The sequence below is a fragment of the Salmo trutta genome, chromosome 8 (genome assembly GCF_901001165.1).
Source record: "Salmo trutta chromosome 8, fSalTru1.1, whole genome shotgun sequence".
Classification (NCBI taxonomy): Eukaryota; Metazoa; Chordata; class Actinopteri; order Salmoniformes; family Salmonidae; genus Salmo; species Salmo trutta.
In genome coordinates this window covers 50,532,838-50,546,843 of record NC_042964.1, presented here as the reverse complement: position 1 = coordinate 50,546,843, position 14,006 = coordinate 50,532,838, and the positions used below count along the sequence as shown (strand labels likewise).

At 42.4% G+C, this 14,006-nt stretch overlaps 2 protein-coding genes across 9 annotated transcripts in view; one reads left to right on the top strand and one right to left on the bottom strand.

Moving 5' to 3' along the window:
* The window catches only part of LOC115199164 (neuron navigator 3), a 389,962-nt gene that overhangs the window by 131,001 nt on the left and 244,955 nt on the right, over positions 1-14,006 (bottom strand). For all 8 annotated transcript variants that reach the window (XM_029761788.1, XM_029761784.1, XM_029761785.1 and 5 more), the window contains exon 6: positions 3,899-3,970. In XM_029761788.1, the coding sequence (XP_029617648.1) occupies positions 3,899-3,970 (72 nt within the window). The remainder of the gene's footprint in view (positions 1-3,898; positions 3,971-14,006) is intronic.
* On the top strand, positions 8,857-10,381 carry LOC115199165 (chymotrypsin B-like). Its single transcript, XM_029761790.1, has 3 exons — positions 8,857-8,913; positions 9,210-9,478; positions 9,700-10,381. The coding sequence occupies exons 1-3, from the start codon at positions 8,862-8,864 to the stop codon at positions 10,174-10,176; spliced, it is 798 nt and encodes a 265-aa protein (XP_029617650.1). The 5' UTR covers positions 8,857-8,861; the 3' UTR covers positions 10,177-10,381.

Here is a 14,006-nt window from a genome sequence, read left to right as displayed (position 1 = left end):
CACATGTACAAACACACACAACCACCGACCCACCCACCCAGGCTGAGAGGGGCACCTGGAGACCCGTGAGCTGAATAAGCATGACTTCATGAGTGAATGTGTGTAACATCAAATAGGTAATGTCAAATATAACCAGGCAGGAGGGATGGGTGGGGGGCAGAGAGAGAGAGAGAGAGAGAGGAGATGGAGCGAGAGCGCCCACTTGAACAGAAGACCCTGCCATATGCTCAGCCCATTATCTATATTAGTGAGAGAGAGCGTGTGTGTGTCTGTGTGTCTGTGTGTGTGTGTGTGTGTTTGACAGTACATACCTATGCGAAAGATAAGGAGTATTATCAGTATGAGACACAGTATGTATAAAACAAAATGTGTGTGTGTGTGTGTGTCTGCTTCTGGCAGGAAGCTCAGGGGAGTCAGTCAAATTGAATAACAGGTTTCTTAGCAAGTCAGTACGTCTGTCGCTGTATATTCAGGACAATTACCAAAGCTTCCCTGGAATCGCTTCTATCAGCATCACAGACAGGTGCTCTAGGCTGCGGACAAGCTGTCAAACACCGCCCCCTGCTGCGAACATGATGAATTTAAATGGCTATTTATTTTTTTTAAGTGCTGTTAGTTGAGGGTGAGATGCCGAAACACTGTCAACACACCAGGGGTGTATCCATTAGTGCACACTATAGCAAAATGAAACAAAATGCTTTGCAACAGAAAACATTTTCCAACGAAAAACAAGAGTTTCTTATTGAACAAGTTCAGGTAGTCCCTCCCCATTTGTCTTTTTGCTTCTGCTTGGTTCCTAGTGAATAGGACCCAGGTAAGCAGGTTTGCTGAGAGAGTGGAGTAGGGATTTTAAGCTCAAAATCAATTGAAGAGGCTTGTTTGCACACTTTACACAGCTCTAGGAGAATAGAGGAAACACTTTATACAGCTCTAGGAGCATAGAGGAAACACTACACAGCTCTAGGAGCACAGAGGATACACTTTATACAGCTCTAGGAGCATAGAGGAAACACTTTACACAGCTCTAGGAGCATAAAGGAAACACTTTACACAGCTCTAGGAGCATAGAGGAAACACTACACAGCTCTAGGAGCACAGAGGAAACACTCTACACAGCTCTAGGAGCATAGAGGAAACACTTTACACAGCTCTAGGAGCACAGAGGAAACACTTTACACAGCTCTAGGAGCATAGAGGAAACACTTTACACAGCTCTAGGAGCACAGAGGAAACACTTTACACAGCTCTAGGAGCACAGAGGAAACACTACACAGCTCTAGGAGCACAGAGGAAACACTTTACACAGCTCTAGGAGCACAGAGGAAACACTTTACACAGCTCTAGGAGCACAGAGGAAACACTTTACACAGCTCTAGGAGCACAGAGGAAACACTACACAGCTCTAGGAGCACAGAGGAAACACTTTACACAGCTCTAGGAGCACAGAGGAAACACTTTACACAGCTCTAGGAGCACAGAGGAAACACTTTACACAGCTCTAGGAGCATAGAGGCAACACTTTAATAGTAGAGAAAGAAACTCCAGCACATTGGCATTCCTGTTTGCCCCACAATGTGTTTAGTGGTTGGAGATCCATTAAATGCATCGTGGAGCAATAGTTGGAGAGTTGCTTGAGTTTTTTTGCAAGGCACAATATCCTCACATATAAAACTGCCAAGGTAGCAACATAACTAAGGCCTTCAGCCAATCAAACACAGGAGCTTTCATAAACGTGTGAGGCTACCATTGTGCTGGGAACTCACATTGACTGTATTTCCTGAATAATGTTGTTGACATTAAAATCCCCCTGGGGGTGTAGGCTAGTACCTCACAATAAAACAACTGTTCATGCCCAATGGTTATCCTCTGCAGTAAATCAAAGGTACATTTATGGCCACAAACTGAAACTACAGGGCTAATGTCTTCATGTACAATACTTTCAGTGAATGATATAATTTGGCACATTTCTACCCTGACCCCTTCCAATTCATGGAAGAAAACGTGCACTCTTCATCAACGATGTAGTTCGTTTCAAGTTACGGGTGCAGGTCACGTGACCACGAGTTTTTATTTTCACATATCAATCTGCATCAGGAAAAATCTGTCATTTTAATCATTCTATTCATTTTAATTCAAGTGTTAGTGGGATTTTCATCGGCAGAGGAGGAAACACTCCCTGATCCAAGGAAAGACGCCCCGATCCAAGGAAACGAGCCCCGATCCAAGGAAATGCGCCCGATCCAAGGAAACGAGCCCCGATCCAAGGAAACGAGCCCCGATCCAAGGAAACGAGCCCCGATCCAAGGAAACGAGCCCCGATCCAAGGAAACGCGCTCCGATCCAAGGAAACGCGCCCGATCCAAGGAAACGAGCCCCGATCCAAGGAAACACGCTCCGATCCAAGGAAACACGCTCCGATCCAAGGGACCACGCCCAGATCCACATCAACGGGACTGCAGTAGAGAGAGTCAGCAGTGTTAAGTTCCTCTGCATTCACATCACCGAGGACGACATGGACCAACAACACTCTTGTCAAGAGGGCGCAGCAGTGTCTACTTCCTAAGGCGGCCTCTCCAAATACTACCGCTGCACCATCGAGAGCATCCTGACCAGTTACATCATGGCCCTCCAGCGGGTGGTGAAGACGGCCCACACATACGCGCTACACACGCGCTGCGCTACACACACACACACACACACACACACACACACACACACACACACACACACACACACACACACACACACACACACACACACACACACACACATCACAACCAGACTCATATTTACAGTACTATTTACAATCCCCGCTTTCTCTGATACATGTGTAAATATTGGATATATATTCCCTTAGTTAACAGCTGTGTTCAAGAGCAAAGCAGCTTGTACACGGCTATTCAGCAACAACATCAGCTGACGGGTTGTCAATGTTGTGAGGGGGAATACCACCCATAGGCTTGTCAATGCTGTGAAGGGGAATACCACCCATAGGCTTGTCAATGCTGTGAAGGGGAATACCACCCATAGGCTTGTCAATGCTGTGAAGGGGAATACCACCCATAGGCTTGTCAATGCTGTGAAGGGGAATACCACCCATAGGCTTGTCAATGCTGTGAAGGGGAATACCACCCATAGGCTTGTCAATGCTCTGAAGGGGAATACCACCCATAGGCTTGTCAATGCTCTGAAGGGGAATACCACCCATAGGCTTGTCAATGCTCTGAAGGGGAATACCACCCATAGGCTTGTCAATGCTGTGAAGGGGAATACCACCCATAGGCTTGTCAATGCTGTGAAGGGGAATACCACCCATAGGCTTGTCAATGCTGTGAAGGGGAATACCACCCATAGGCTTGTCAATGCTCTGAAGGGGAATACAACCCACAGGGTTGTCAATGCTGTCCAGCACATATTTCACATAGCTTGGCGGGGTTTGCGTTAAGTAATTTGCCAGCACGCTGGTTCCCACCAGCCACTACCGTCAAAGGAGAAACAAATGCTCTGGGAGCCAGACAACTGGCCTGGTGAAGTATAGGAGCCTGGAACTGGCTGGAAGCCACCACAGCAAGTCATTCTGTTCAATGCAGCATTCAGTAAAATGGCCCCTAATCCACATAGGCTTGAGTTTAATGGCTCACGCACGTCACTGACGCCTACGATCGCCAAGTGCCGATATTAGTTTGGCATCAGAGAATAGCCAACACAAAGTATTCCATTATGAAATCCTCTAAGATAGATGCACTACCAAACCAAATGTAAGAACTCCCTTGTGCCAAGATTTTCACAAGTAGATTATTATGAATTTAAGAGGTTGTACAGTAAAGTACACAATATGTGTCATTCATGTCGACATGAACTGAAAGGTGAAAGAAAGTTAGCCATGTGAGAGTCATACCTTGTGTTTTTCTTCTGTAGTGTTGCTCCTGTTCCACTGTGACCCGGGGGACTACCATACCGCGCAGTGAGACTGTGGAGAGAGCAGAGAGAGACACAGACTTAGTGAAGGAATGAGGCCAACGGCTCGCTGGACTCTTTAAACTGTAGCATCTTTGAGATATCATCTAATGCAATAAGGAGAGTCAGAGGAGAGCATTGAGCGAGACAGAGACAGTAACTAACAACACGAGCCCTAGTGAAAGAAGCACATAGTGTGAACCCGTACTGCGGTTCACGTGACGGGCCACACATTTCATGTGTATGTCCTCTGTAGCTTAGGTGGTAGAGCATGGAGCTTGCAATTCATTTTTTCATTTAATTTTTTAATTTAACTAGGCAAGTCAATTAAGAACACATTTTTATTTACAATGACAGCCTAGGAACAGCGGGTTAACTGCCTTGTTCAGGGGCGGAACGACATATTTTTACCTTATCAGCTCAGGGATTCGATCTAGCAACCTTTCGGTTACTGGCCCAACGCTCTAACCACTAGGCTACCTGCCACCCCTATGCAATTCCTGGATAGTGGGTTCAATTCCCAGAACCACTTGCTCGAAAAATGTTTGCACGCATGACTAAGTCACTTTGGATAAAAGTGTCTGCTGCATGGCATATATTATTACCATTATATTACTATATTATATTAATACCATTATATTATATTATTACCATTATATTACTATATCATATTATTACCATTATATTACTATATTATATTATTATCATTATATTACTATATTATTACCATTATATTACTATATTATATTATTACCATTATATTACTATATTATATTACTATATTATATTATTATCATTATATTACTATATTATTACCATTATATTACTATATTATATTATTACCATTATATTACTATATCATATTATTACCATTATATTACTATATTATATTATTATCATTATATTACTATATTATTACTATTATATTACTATATTATATTATTACCATTATATTACTATATTATATTACTATATTATATTATTATCATTATATTACTATATTATTACCATTATATTACTATATTATATTATTACCATTATATTATATTATTACCATTATATTACTATATCATATTATTACCATTATATTACTATATTATTACCATTATATTACTATATCATATTATTACCATTATATTACTATATTATATTATTATCATTATATTACTATATTATTACCATTATATTACTATATTATATTATTACCATTATATTACTATATTATTACCATTATATTACTATATATTATTACCATTATATTACTATATTATATTATCATTATATTACTATATTATTACCATCATATTACTATATTATATTATTACCACATGTTTTTGAAGCAAGTAACGGCTTCAATTACCCTTTAACTGTAAAGCAACTCTCCCTCACCATAATGTGCCACTTCACCGTAATCTCCTACTGGATCTTGACTGGTCTCCCTCAAAAAAGAGAGGGTTATAACTTCAGAAATAAAAACACATTCTTAACGAAGGTGAATAAAAAACCCTACAGAGGAAGTGGTGTAGGAAACTCCTCCAGGCAAAGTCATAGTTTACAATGGGACACTCATTCTTAGTCATGTTGAGAGAATTAACTGCGAGGCTGGTGGTTACTGCCTCGTTTGGCCTCTGCTGGCGTTCGACAGGAAATAGTTAGAGAACTTGCGACGGACACAAAGAAAACAAAAGGGTGTTTAATGAACAAAAGGACTGCTTTAATCATAGTGAACACAGAGTAAATCAGGGTAAAAGCCAGGTGGTCGGGGTGAGTGGCTCTGAAAGCATGTGGTCTTGCCAAGCTTCATCAAGCCCACTATACAGGTCTATTGAGGACTGACTATTGAGCACAGCTATACAGGTCTATTGAGGACTGACTATTGAGCACAGCTATACAGGTCTATTGAGGACTGATTATTCAGCACAGCTATACAGGTCTATTGAGAACTGATTATTCAGCACAGCTATACAGGTCTATTGAGGACTGATTATTCAGCACAGCTATACAGGTCTATTGAGGACTGACTATTGAGCACAGCTATACAGGTCTATTGAGGACTGACTATTCAGCACAGCTATACAGGTCTATTGAGGACTGACTATTGAGCACAGCTATACAGGTCTATTGAGGACTGACTATTCAGCACAGCTATACAGGTCTATTGAGGACTGACTATTGAGCACAGCTATACAGGTCTATTGAGGACTGACTATTCAGCACAGCTATACAGGTCTATTGAGGACTGACTATTGAGCACAGCTATACAGGTCTATTGAGGACTGACTATTGAGCACAGCTATACAGGTCTATTGAGGACTGATTATTCAGCACAGCTATACAGGTCTATTGAGAACTGATTATTCAGCACAGCTATACAGGTCTATTGAGGACTGATTATTCAGCACAGCTATACAGGTCTATTGAGGACTGATTATTCAGCACAGCTATACAGGTCTATTGAGGACTGACTGGTGGAAGCACAGCAGAGATACAACGCCTTGGCCTTTGGGGTCACACTTTACATTAAGTTCCATTGGGTCACTTTACACTAAGTTCCACTGGGTCACACTTTACATTAAGTTCCACTGGGTCACACTTTACATTAAGTTCCATTGGGTCACACTTTACATTAAGTTACATTGGATCACACTTTACATTAAGTTACATTGGATCACACTTTACATTAAGTTACATTGGATCACACTTTACATTAAGTTACATTGGGTCACACTTTACATTGGGACAGACTTTACATTACGTTACTTGGGATCAGACTTTACATTATGTTACATAGGGTCACACTTTACATTACGTTACATTGGGTCACACTTTACATTGGGTCAGACTTTACATTACATTACATTGGGTCAGACTTTACATTATGTTACATAAGGTCACACTTTACATTAAGTTGCACTGTACATGAAGTTGCTACTGTTTTCATTTTTAAAACAGGGAAAACTAATATGTTGATGTTGTAAACTAATATGGATGGGCCGTGAAAATCTAGACTTTCATTTTTTCTCAACTGGTTTGACACAATGAGGGATGTTAGCCTGATAGCAATAGGTCACATTATGTTAGCCTGATAGTAATAGGTCACATTATGTTAGCATAATAGTAATAGGTCACATTATGTTAGCCTGATAGCAATAGGTCACATTATGTTAGCCTGATAGTAATAGGTCACATTATGTTAGCCTGATAGTAATAGGTCACATTATGTTAGCCTGATAGTAATAGCTAACATTATGTTAGCCTGATAGCAATAGGTCACATTATGTTAGCCTGATAGCAATAGGTAACATTATGTTAGCCTGATAGTAATAGCTAACATTATGTTAGCCTGATAGCAATAGGTCACATTATGTTAGCCTGATAGCAATAGGTCACATTATGTTAGCCTGATAGCAATAGGTCACATTATGTTAGTCTGATAGCAATAGGTCACATTATGTTAGCCTGATAGCAATAGGTAACATTATGTTAGCCTGATAGTAATAGCTAACATTATGTTAGCCTGATAGTAATAGCTAACATGATGTTAGCCTGATAGCAATAGGTCACATTATGTTAGTCTGATAGCAATAGGTAACATTATGTTAGTCTGATAGCAATAGGTAACATTATGTTAGCCTGATAGAGGTGTAAGGATCGAGGACAAAGTCATTTTAGTATGTAATACCCTTCAGTGATATAAGTCAAAAGACTAAAACAAGAGGAACACACAGTGAAAGGGACCCTAGATAGTTGTTATCTGGGGTTTTGAATTGCAGGTGTGTTTTTTCCAGTGGAGAGGGAATGGACATGTGTTATCAGGCCAACCAAGGACACATGTAGGAAATAGGGTTACATCACTACAAAATTAGAAAAATAACAAGAAAATACCAAATGTTTCTACATGAGACTCAAATTCATTTATGATCATGCAATATGAATTTTACATTTTTACATTTTAGTCATTTAGCAGACGCTCTTATCCAGAGCGACTTACAGTAGTGAATTGCATACATTTCATACAATTTATTTTCCATACTGGTCCCCCATGGGAATCGAACCCACAACCCTGGCATTGCAAACACCATGCTCCACCAACATAGCACTGTATAAAACGGTTGCATATAAAGTCTTAAAACTGTTAGCTAAATCCTTCTCTAGCACTATTCAGAGCTATACATACACATCTCTGGTTTGAAAATACATTTAAAATGACATTGGATACAGTATATAGAATGAAAACAATCAACCATTGATTTAAATACTCCAATGACCCTTTCCTAATGAAACAACATGTTCCACATACTATAAGTAATGGTTTATCTTACAAAGTGTTCAAACTGCTTCCTATGTCTCAATGAACCATGGGAGATGTACTATAAGATGCGAGGGAGGAGAGGTCTTTCTTGCACTAATACTCACACTTGTCATTTTCTTACTAGCACGGACTTTGCTGATAGTTGCTTTATTGAGGAAATTGTGCTTACTATGATTGTGATATGTGGTTGTCTCACCTACCTATCTTAAGACGAATGCACTAATTGCAAGTCGCTCTGGATAAGAGCGTCTGCTAAAGAAAATGACTAAAATGTCATTGTAATAGGGTTGAGTGGGAAGGGGGCCTCTCCCTCTGTGATGATAAGAGGCTGTTTGGAGCACAGTTTCTGAGAGCACTGAAGGTCATGTTTCGATAACTGCTCTAACCCTCCTGTTACATGGCTGAGAACAGTCTGATCGCCCAGCATCGATAAGCAGCTGGATACATCATCCCCCTCCTTGAGGTTAATATTCTACCATGGTTATCCTCAATTTCGAGTGAGGTGGACACACCTCGGTCTCCCATTGGTTATAGACGGGTGGGGTTGGGAATAAATAGGGTCCCCGAACCACTAGACATTCACATTCTCACAATGGCTTTCCTCTGGTTTGTGTCCTGTCTTGCCTTCGTCAGCGCCGCCTACGGTGAGTATTCACACCTTCTCTTTACCTACAGTGTTACCTCCTTGATTTAACCCTTAACCCTTGTTTTAATGCTAAGAGTGTAAAAGTAAGTTGTGGAGTTCTTCAAGGCTCTGGTCTTGGACCACTACTGTTCTCATGATGTGCTACTGCTACATTGTTAGCACTTGGTGGTGTTATTTGGAAACACTTCCGTACGTTGGATGCCGATGGTTGAGTATGTTGCATTAAACAAAGCATTTACTGTTGTTAGAAAACATGACGAGCTAAGTGTTTACTAAATGTTCTCATGTAACCAGGCTGCGGCATCCCCGCCATCAAGCCAGAGGTGTCTGGCTATGCCCGCATCGTTAATGGTGAGGAGGCTGTGCCCCACTCCTGGCCCTGGCAGGTATCTCTGCAGCAGACCAGCGGCTTCCACTTCTGTGGGGGATCCCTGATCAACGAGAACTGGGTGGTCACCGCCGCTCACTGCAACGTCGCTACCTACCACCGCGTGATCATTGGAGAGCACAAGAAGGGCAGCGGCAACAACGCTGAGGACATCCAGATCCTGAAGCCCGCTAAGGTACAGCACAGTCACACATCCTCCTCTATAGCTCTGGGTAGAAGTTCCCCTCAGGCGCTGATCTAGGATCAGCCTATCCCCCGCCAGCTCGGCTGATCCAATCAGTGTCTCTGAGCAATGTCGTCCTGTAGTCCTACCCGAACTCTCCATTTCATAAAGGTTTCAGTTCTAACCGTCCCTTCTCTCCCTCAACCCACCGCACCCCCTCTCCTCACCCACAGGTGTTCACCCACCCCAAGTGGAACCCCAGTACCATCAACAACGATATCTCCCTGATCAAGCTGTCCACCCCTGCTGTCCTGAACACCAACGTGTCCCCTGTGTGCCTGGCTGAGACCGCCGACGTCTTCGCACCTGGCATGACCTGTGTGACCACCGGCTGGGGTCTGCTGCGCTACAACGCTCTCAACACCCCCAACGAGCTGCAGCAGGCTGCTCTGCCCCTGCTGTCCAACGAGCAGTGCAAGACGCACTGGGGGAGCAGCATCTCCGACGTCATGATCTGTGCCGGTGGTGCTGGTGCTACCTCCTGCATGGGTGACTCCGGTGGCCCCCTGGTCTGTGAGAAGGACAACGTCTGGACCCTGGTCGGTATTGTGTCCTGGGGCAGCAGCCGTTGCTCCACCACTACCCCCGCTGTGTACGCCCGCGTCACCGAGCTCCGTTCCTGGGTGGACCAGACCCTGGCCGCCAACTAAGAGCCATGCTGCAGCGTCCCTGTCCATACTGTATATTGCTATGTCATTTTATGCATTGTTATGTCATACTATGTATTGCTATGTCATTCTATATATTACTATGTAATGTACAACACCTAAGCATTATAGCTACCAAGACTGAGAGTGCCACCCATTGGTCTGAACTGAACATGACATTCAATAAACATACTTGAACATAAAAAAATATGCTTGTGTAGTAATTGTATGATTACTACAATCACAACGTAATGTTTTAGTACACGAGAGGAACTAAATGTAAAGTGTTACCACAGTCGGTTTACTGCTGACTGAATCTACTGCTAGCGTTAGGGGTCTCGAATGGTTGAGGGACAGCTATTGGGGAACTGTGGGGGGGGGGGATCTTGGAGGGTTTGGATTCACGTTTTTTGACCTAGTGGGAGACCTGTCAACGTGCTCTTGAGCAGGGCATTGACCCTGGATGCTTCTGTGTGTCGCTCTGAATGGGAGTCTGTTGGATGACTGGTTTAATGTAGTTGTTGAGCGGCTTCACTGCAAGTATATTGTATGTTTCGGATTTTCAATAAAGAAATAATAATAATAATACATTTAAAAAAAAAGTAGTAGCACGGCATCATTGACAAAACTTAAAACCAAGTGTATAAGGGCTATTATAAACTGGGTATTTTGGATCCTGGATGCTGATTGGCTGAAACAGCATTCCAGCTGTGTGTATATCATCAATATTCCAAGGGTATGATGCAAACATACATGTTGCTGTTCTATCTGAAAGTTTCACGACAGCAAATGACAAAAGAAAAGCAATAAGCTTCCATTAACGTATGACCTAACCTTGTATCTAGCCTAGCGTTTGGTTTGCAACAGTCACATACAGCAGACACATCACATCATATGCCATTTTAACGAGGCTAATCAGGAAGTGTTCATTCCAATTCTCGCTCTACCTCTCTATCCAAAGTAAAGACACAGACCGTGTCTGAATACCCATATTTGCGTTCTAGTCTGCATTTTGGGTGTGTGAAAATAGAACGTTTTATAGTATGTAAAATGTAGAAAATTGCTTTAAAACGCCAGGATGTTATACTCATTTTGAGCGAGAGATGGAATGAACACTTCCTGATTATACTCGTTAAAATGGCGTATGTTGTGATGTATCTGCTGTGTGTGACTGTAGAAATCGCTGCACACTATTGAGGAAGAGAATCAGTGCACAGTCACACACATACCTGCCGACACATGCATTAATACACACATGCACGCTCGGACAAAGGCCCAACTCACACTGTCGCTGCACTGACAACCTAGCCTTTATGAAAAGACAGAAATGCTCATAGCATTACATGTAGTCATTTTGAGACATTACCACAAAAAACCTAGGAGTCGATTAAAACCTCTACAGGATCAGCGGGTCCCCCGCGGGACGGATGAGCTAACGTAGGCTAATGCGATTAGCATGAGGTTGTAAGTAACAAGAACATTTCCCAGGACATAGACATATCTGATATTGGCAGAAAGCTTAAATTCTTGTTAATCTAACTGCACTGTCCAATTTACAGTAGCTATTACAGTGAAAGAATACCATGCTATTTTTTGAGGAGAGTGCACAGTTATGAACATGAAAAGTTATTAATAAACCAATTAGGCACATTTGATACACACTTGATACAACATTTTGAACAGAAATGTAATGCTTCATTGGATCAGTCTTAAACTTTGCACATACACTACTGCCATCTAGTGGCCAAAATCGAATTTGCGCCTGGGCTGGAATAATACATTATGGCCTTTCTCTTGCATTTCAAAGATGATGGTACAAGAAAAATACAATAAAATGCATGGTTTTTTCTTTGTATTATCTTTTACCAGATCTAATGTGTTATATTCTCCTACATTCATTTCACATTTCTACAAACTTCAGTGTTTCCTTTTAAATGGTATCAAGAAAATGCATATCCCTGCTTCAGGTCCTGAGCTACAGGCAATTAGATTTGGGTATGTCATTTTAGGGCAAAATTGAAAAAAAGGGGCGGATCCTTAAGTTAAATTGCAGACTGAAGCATTAGCCAGCGACTAACCTCAACTTGACAAAATAGTAAGTAAAAACCTATGCATGCAATAGTACTAAGCATATAGTAAACATTGTTGTAACAGAAAACGGCCATTGAAAACAAACAACAATTGACCCCCTATTGATCAAAGCTAAATACTGACATTACCTGGTAACACTTTCAATGAGGCATACACATAATGCCTTATAAATGCATTCATAATGCCTTATAATACACTTATTAGTGGCTTATACTACTTGGTATAAGGCCAGAGAGCATAATGCATTATAGGTTAGCTTCCTATCTCGCTTAGCTTGTTAGCATCAGCCATGTCATTAGCTTCCGCTAGCTGGTTAACCATCTTCACAGCCAGCTATCTTCCTAGCAAAGTCAGCTAGCAAGACAGCTAAGTTTCGGCATGTGCCTAGCTTTACCAAATATATGTTTGTAGCTAACATAACTACCTACAGTAGTCCATGCTTATGTTCCTAGTTCCTTTCAATCAATGTAGTAAATGTCAACAAGCACACAATAATCAAAGATAAAAAAATACGATAAAAAATAAATAAAAATAATAATAATAATAATAAATATATATATATATATATATTAGCATTAAGCTAGGATAAAAGGCTGTTTTGATCAGAGTCTCACTCTTGTAGAACCAGCCTGATTGCTAAGTTTACAATTTTATCAGTCTGGAGTCCCTACTTATCAGACTGGTTCCACCAGGATGACATCGTTGAGGTTAATATTCTACCATGGTTACCCTCAACTTTTGGGAGGGGTGGACAAACCACAGTCTCTGATTGGTTACAGGTGGATGGGGTTTGGAGATAATTAGTATCTCTGTCTTCTAGACTGTCACGTAACCACAATGGCTTTCTCTGGTTCGTCTCCTGTCTCGTGTTTGGCTGCGGAACCCCCGCCATCTCCCCCGTGGCTATGGCCGCGTCATCAATTGTGAGGAGGCTGTGCCCAACTCCTGGCCCTGGCAGGTGTCCCTGCAGCAATCTGGTACCCACTTCTGTGGAGGTTCCCTGATCAACAAGTACTAGGTGGTGACTGCTGCTCACTGCGATGTCAAGACCTCCCACCGGCGAGCACGACATGCTCATGAGCAATGAAGCCATCCAGATCCTGAAGCCTGCTAAAGTATTCACCCACTCCTGGTGGAACCCCAGCACCATCAAAAATGACATAATATTGATCAAGCTGGCCACCCCCACCACCCTGAGTGCCAAAGTGTCTCCTGTGTGCCTGGCTTCGTACGAAGACATCTTCGCCGCTGGCATGGCCTGTGTGACTTCCAGCTGGTGCATGAGCAGCTACCGGCCTGCAAATGATCCCAACAAACTGCAGCAGGGTGCTGTGCCCCTCCTGTCTGAGGAGGAGTGCAAGAAGCACTGGGGCAACATGATTCACAAAATGATGATCTGTGCCGGTGGCAAAGGTGTTTCCTCCTGCATGGGGGACTCCGGCGGCCCCCTGGTCAGTGAGAAGAACAAGGTGTGGAGCCTGGTCGGTATTGTGTCCTGGGGCAGCAGTGGTGGCTCTACCTCTACCCTCTGTGTACACCTGAGTCGCCGAGGTTCGCACCTGGGTGGACATGACCATGATGCTCAACTAAGAGCAATGCCACAGCCTCCCTGTCCAGAATAATATGTACTGCTACGCCATTCTAGGTTATGTAAATCTATGTATCAGTGGAGGCTGCTGGGGGGAGGATGGCTCATAATAATGGCCAGAGTGAATGGAATGGCATCAAACACATGGATGTGT

What these genes read in the sequence shown, in the direction of transcription:
- LOC115199165 (XM_029761790.1), top strand. Translation starts at nt 8,862, where the DNA reads ATGGCTTTCCTCTGGTTTGTGTCCTGTCTTGCCTTCGTCAGCGCCGCC. An exon ending in CTTCGTCAGCGCCGCCTACG is followed by an intron (nt 8,914 to 9,209) that starts GTGAGTATTCAC and finishes TCATGTAACCAG; the next exon opens with GCTGCGGCATCCCCGCCATC. An exon ending in AGATCCTGAAGCCCGCTAAG is followed by an intron (nt 9,479 to 9,699) that starts GTACAGCACAGT and finishes CCTCACCCACAG; the next exon opens with GTGTTCACCCACCCCAAGTG.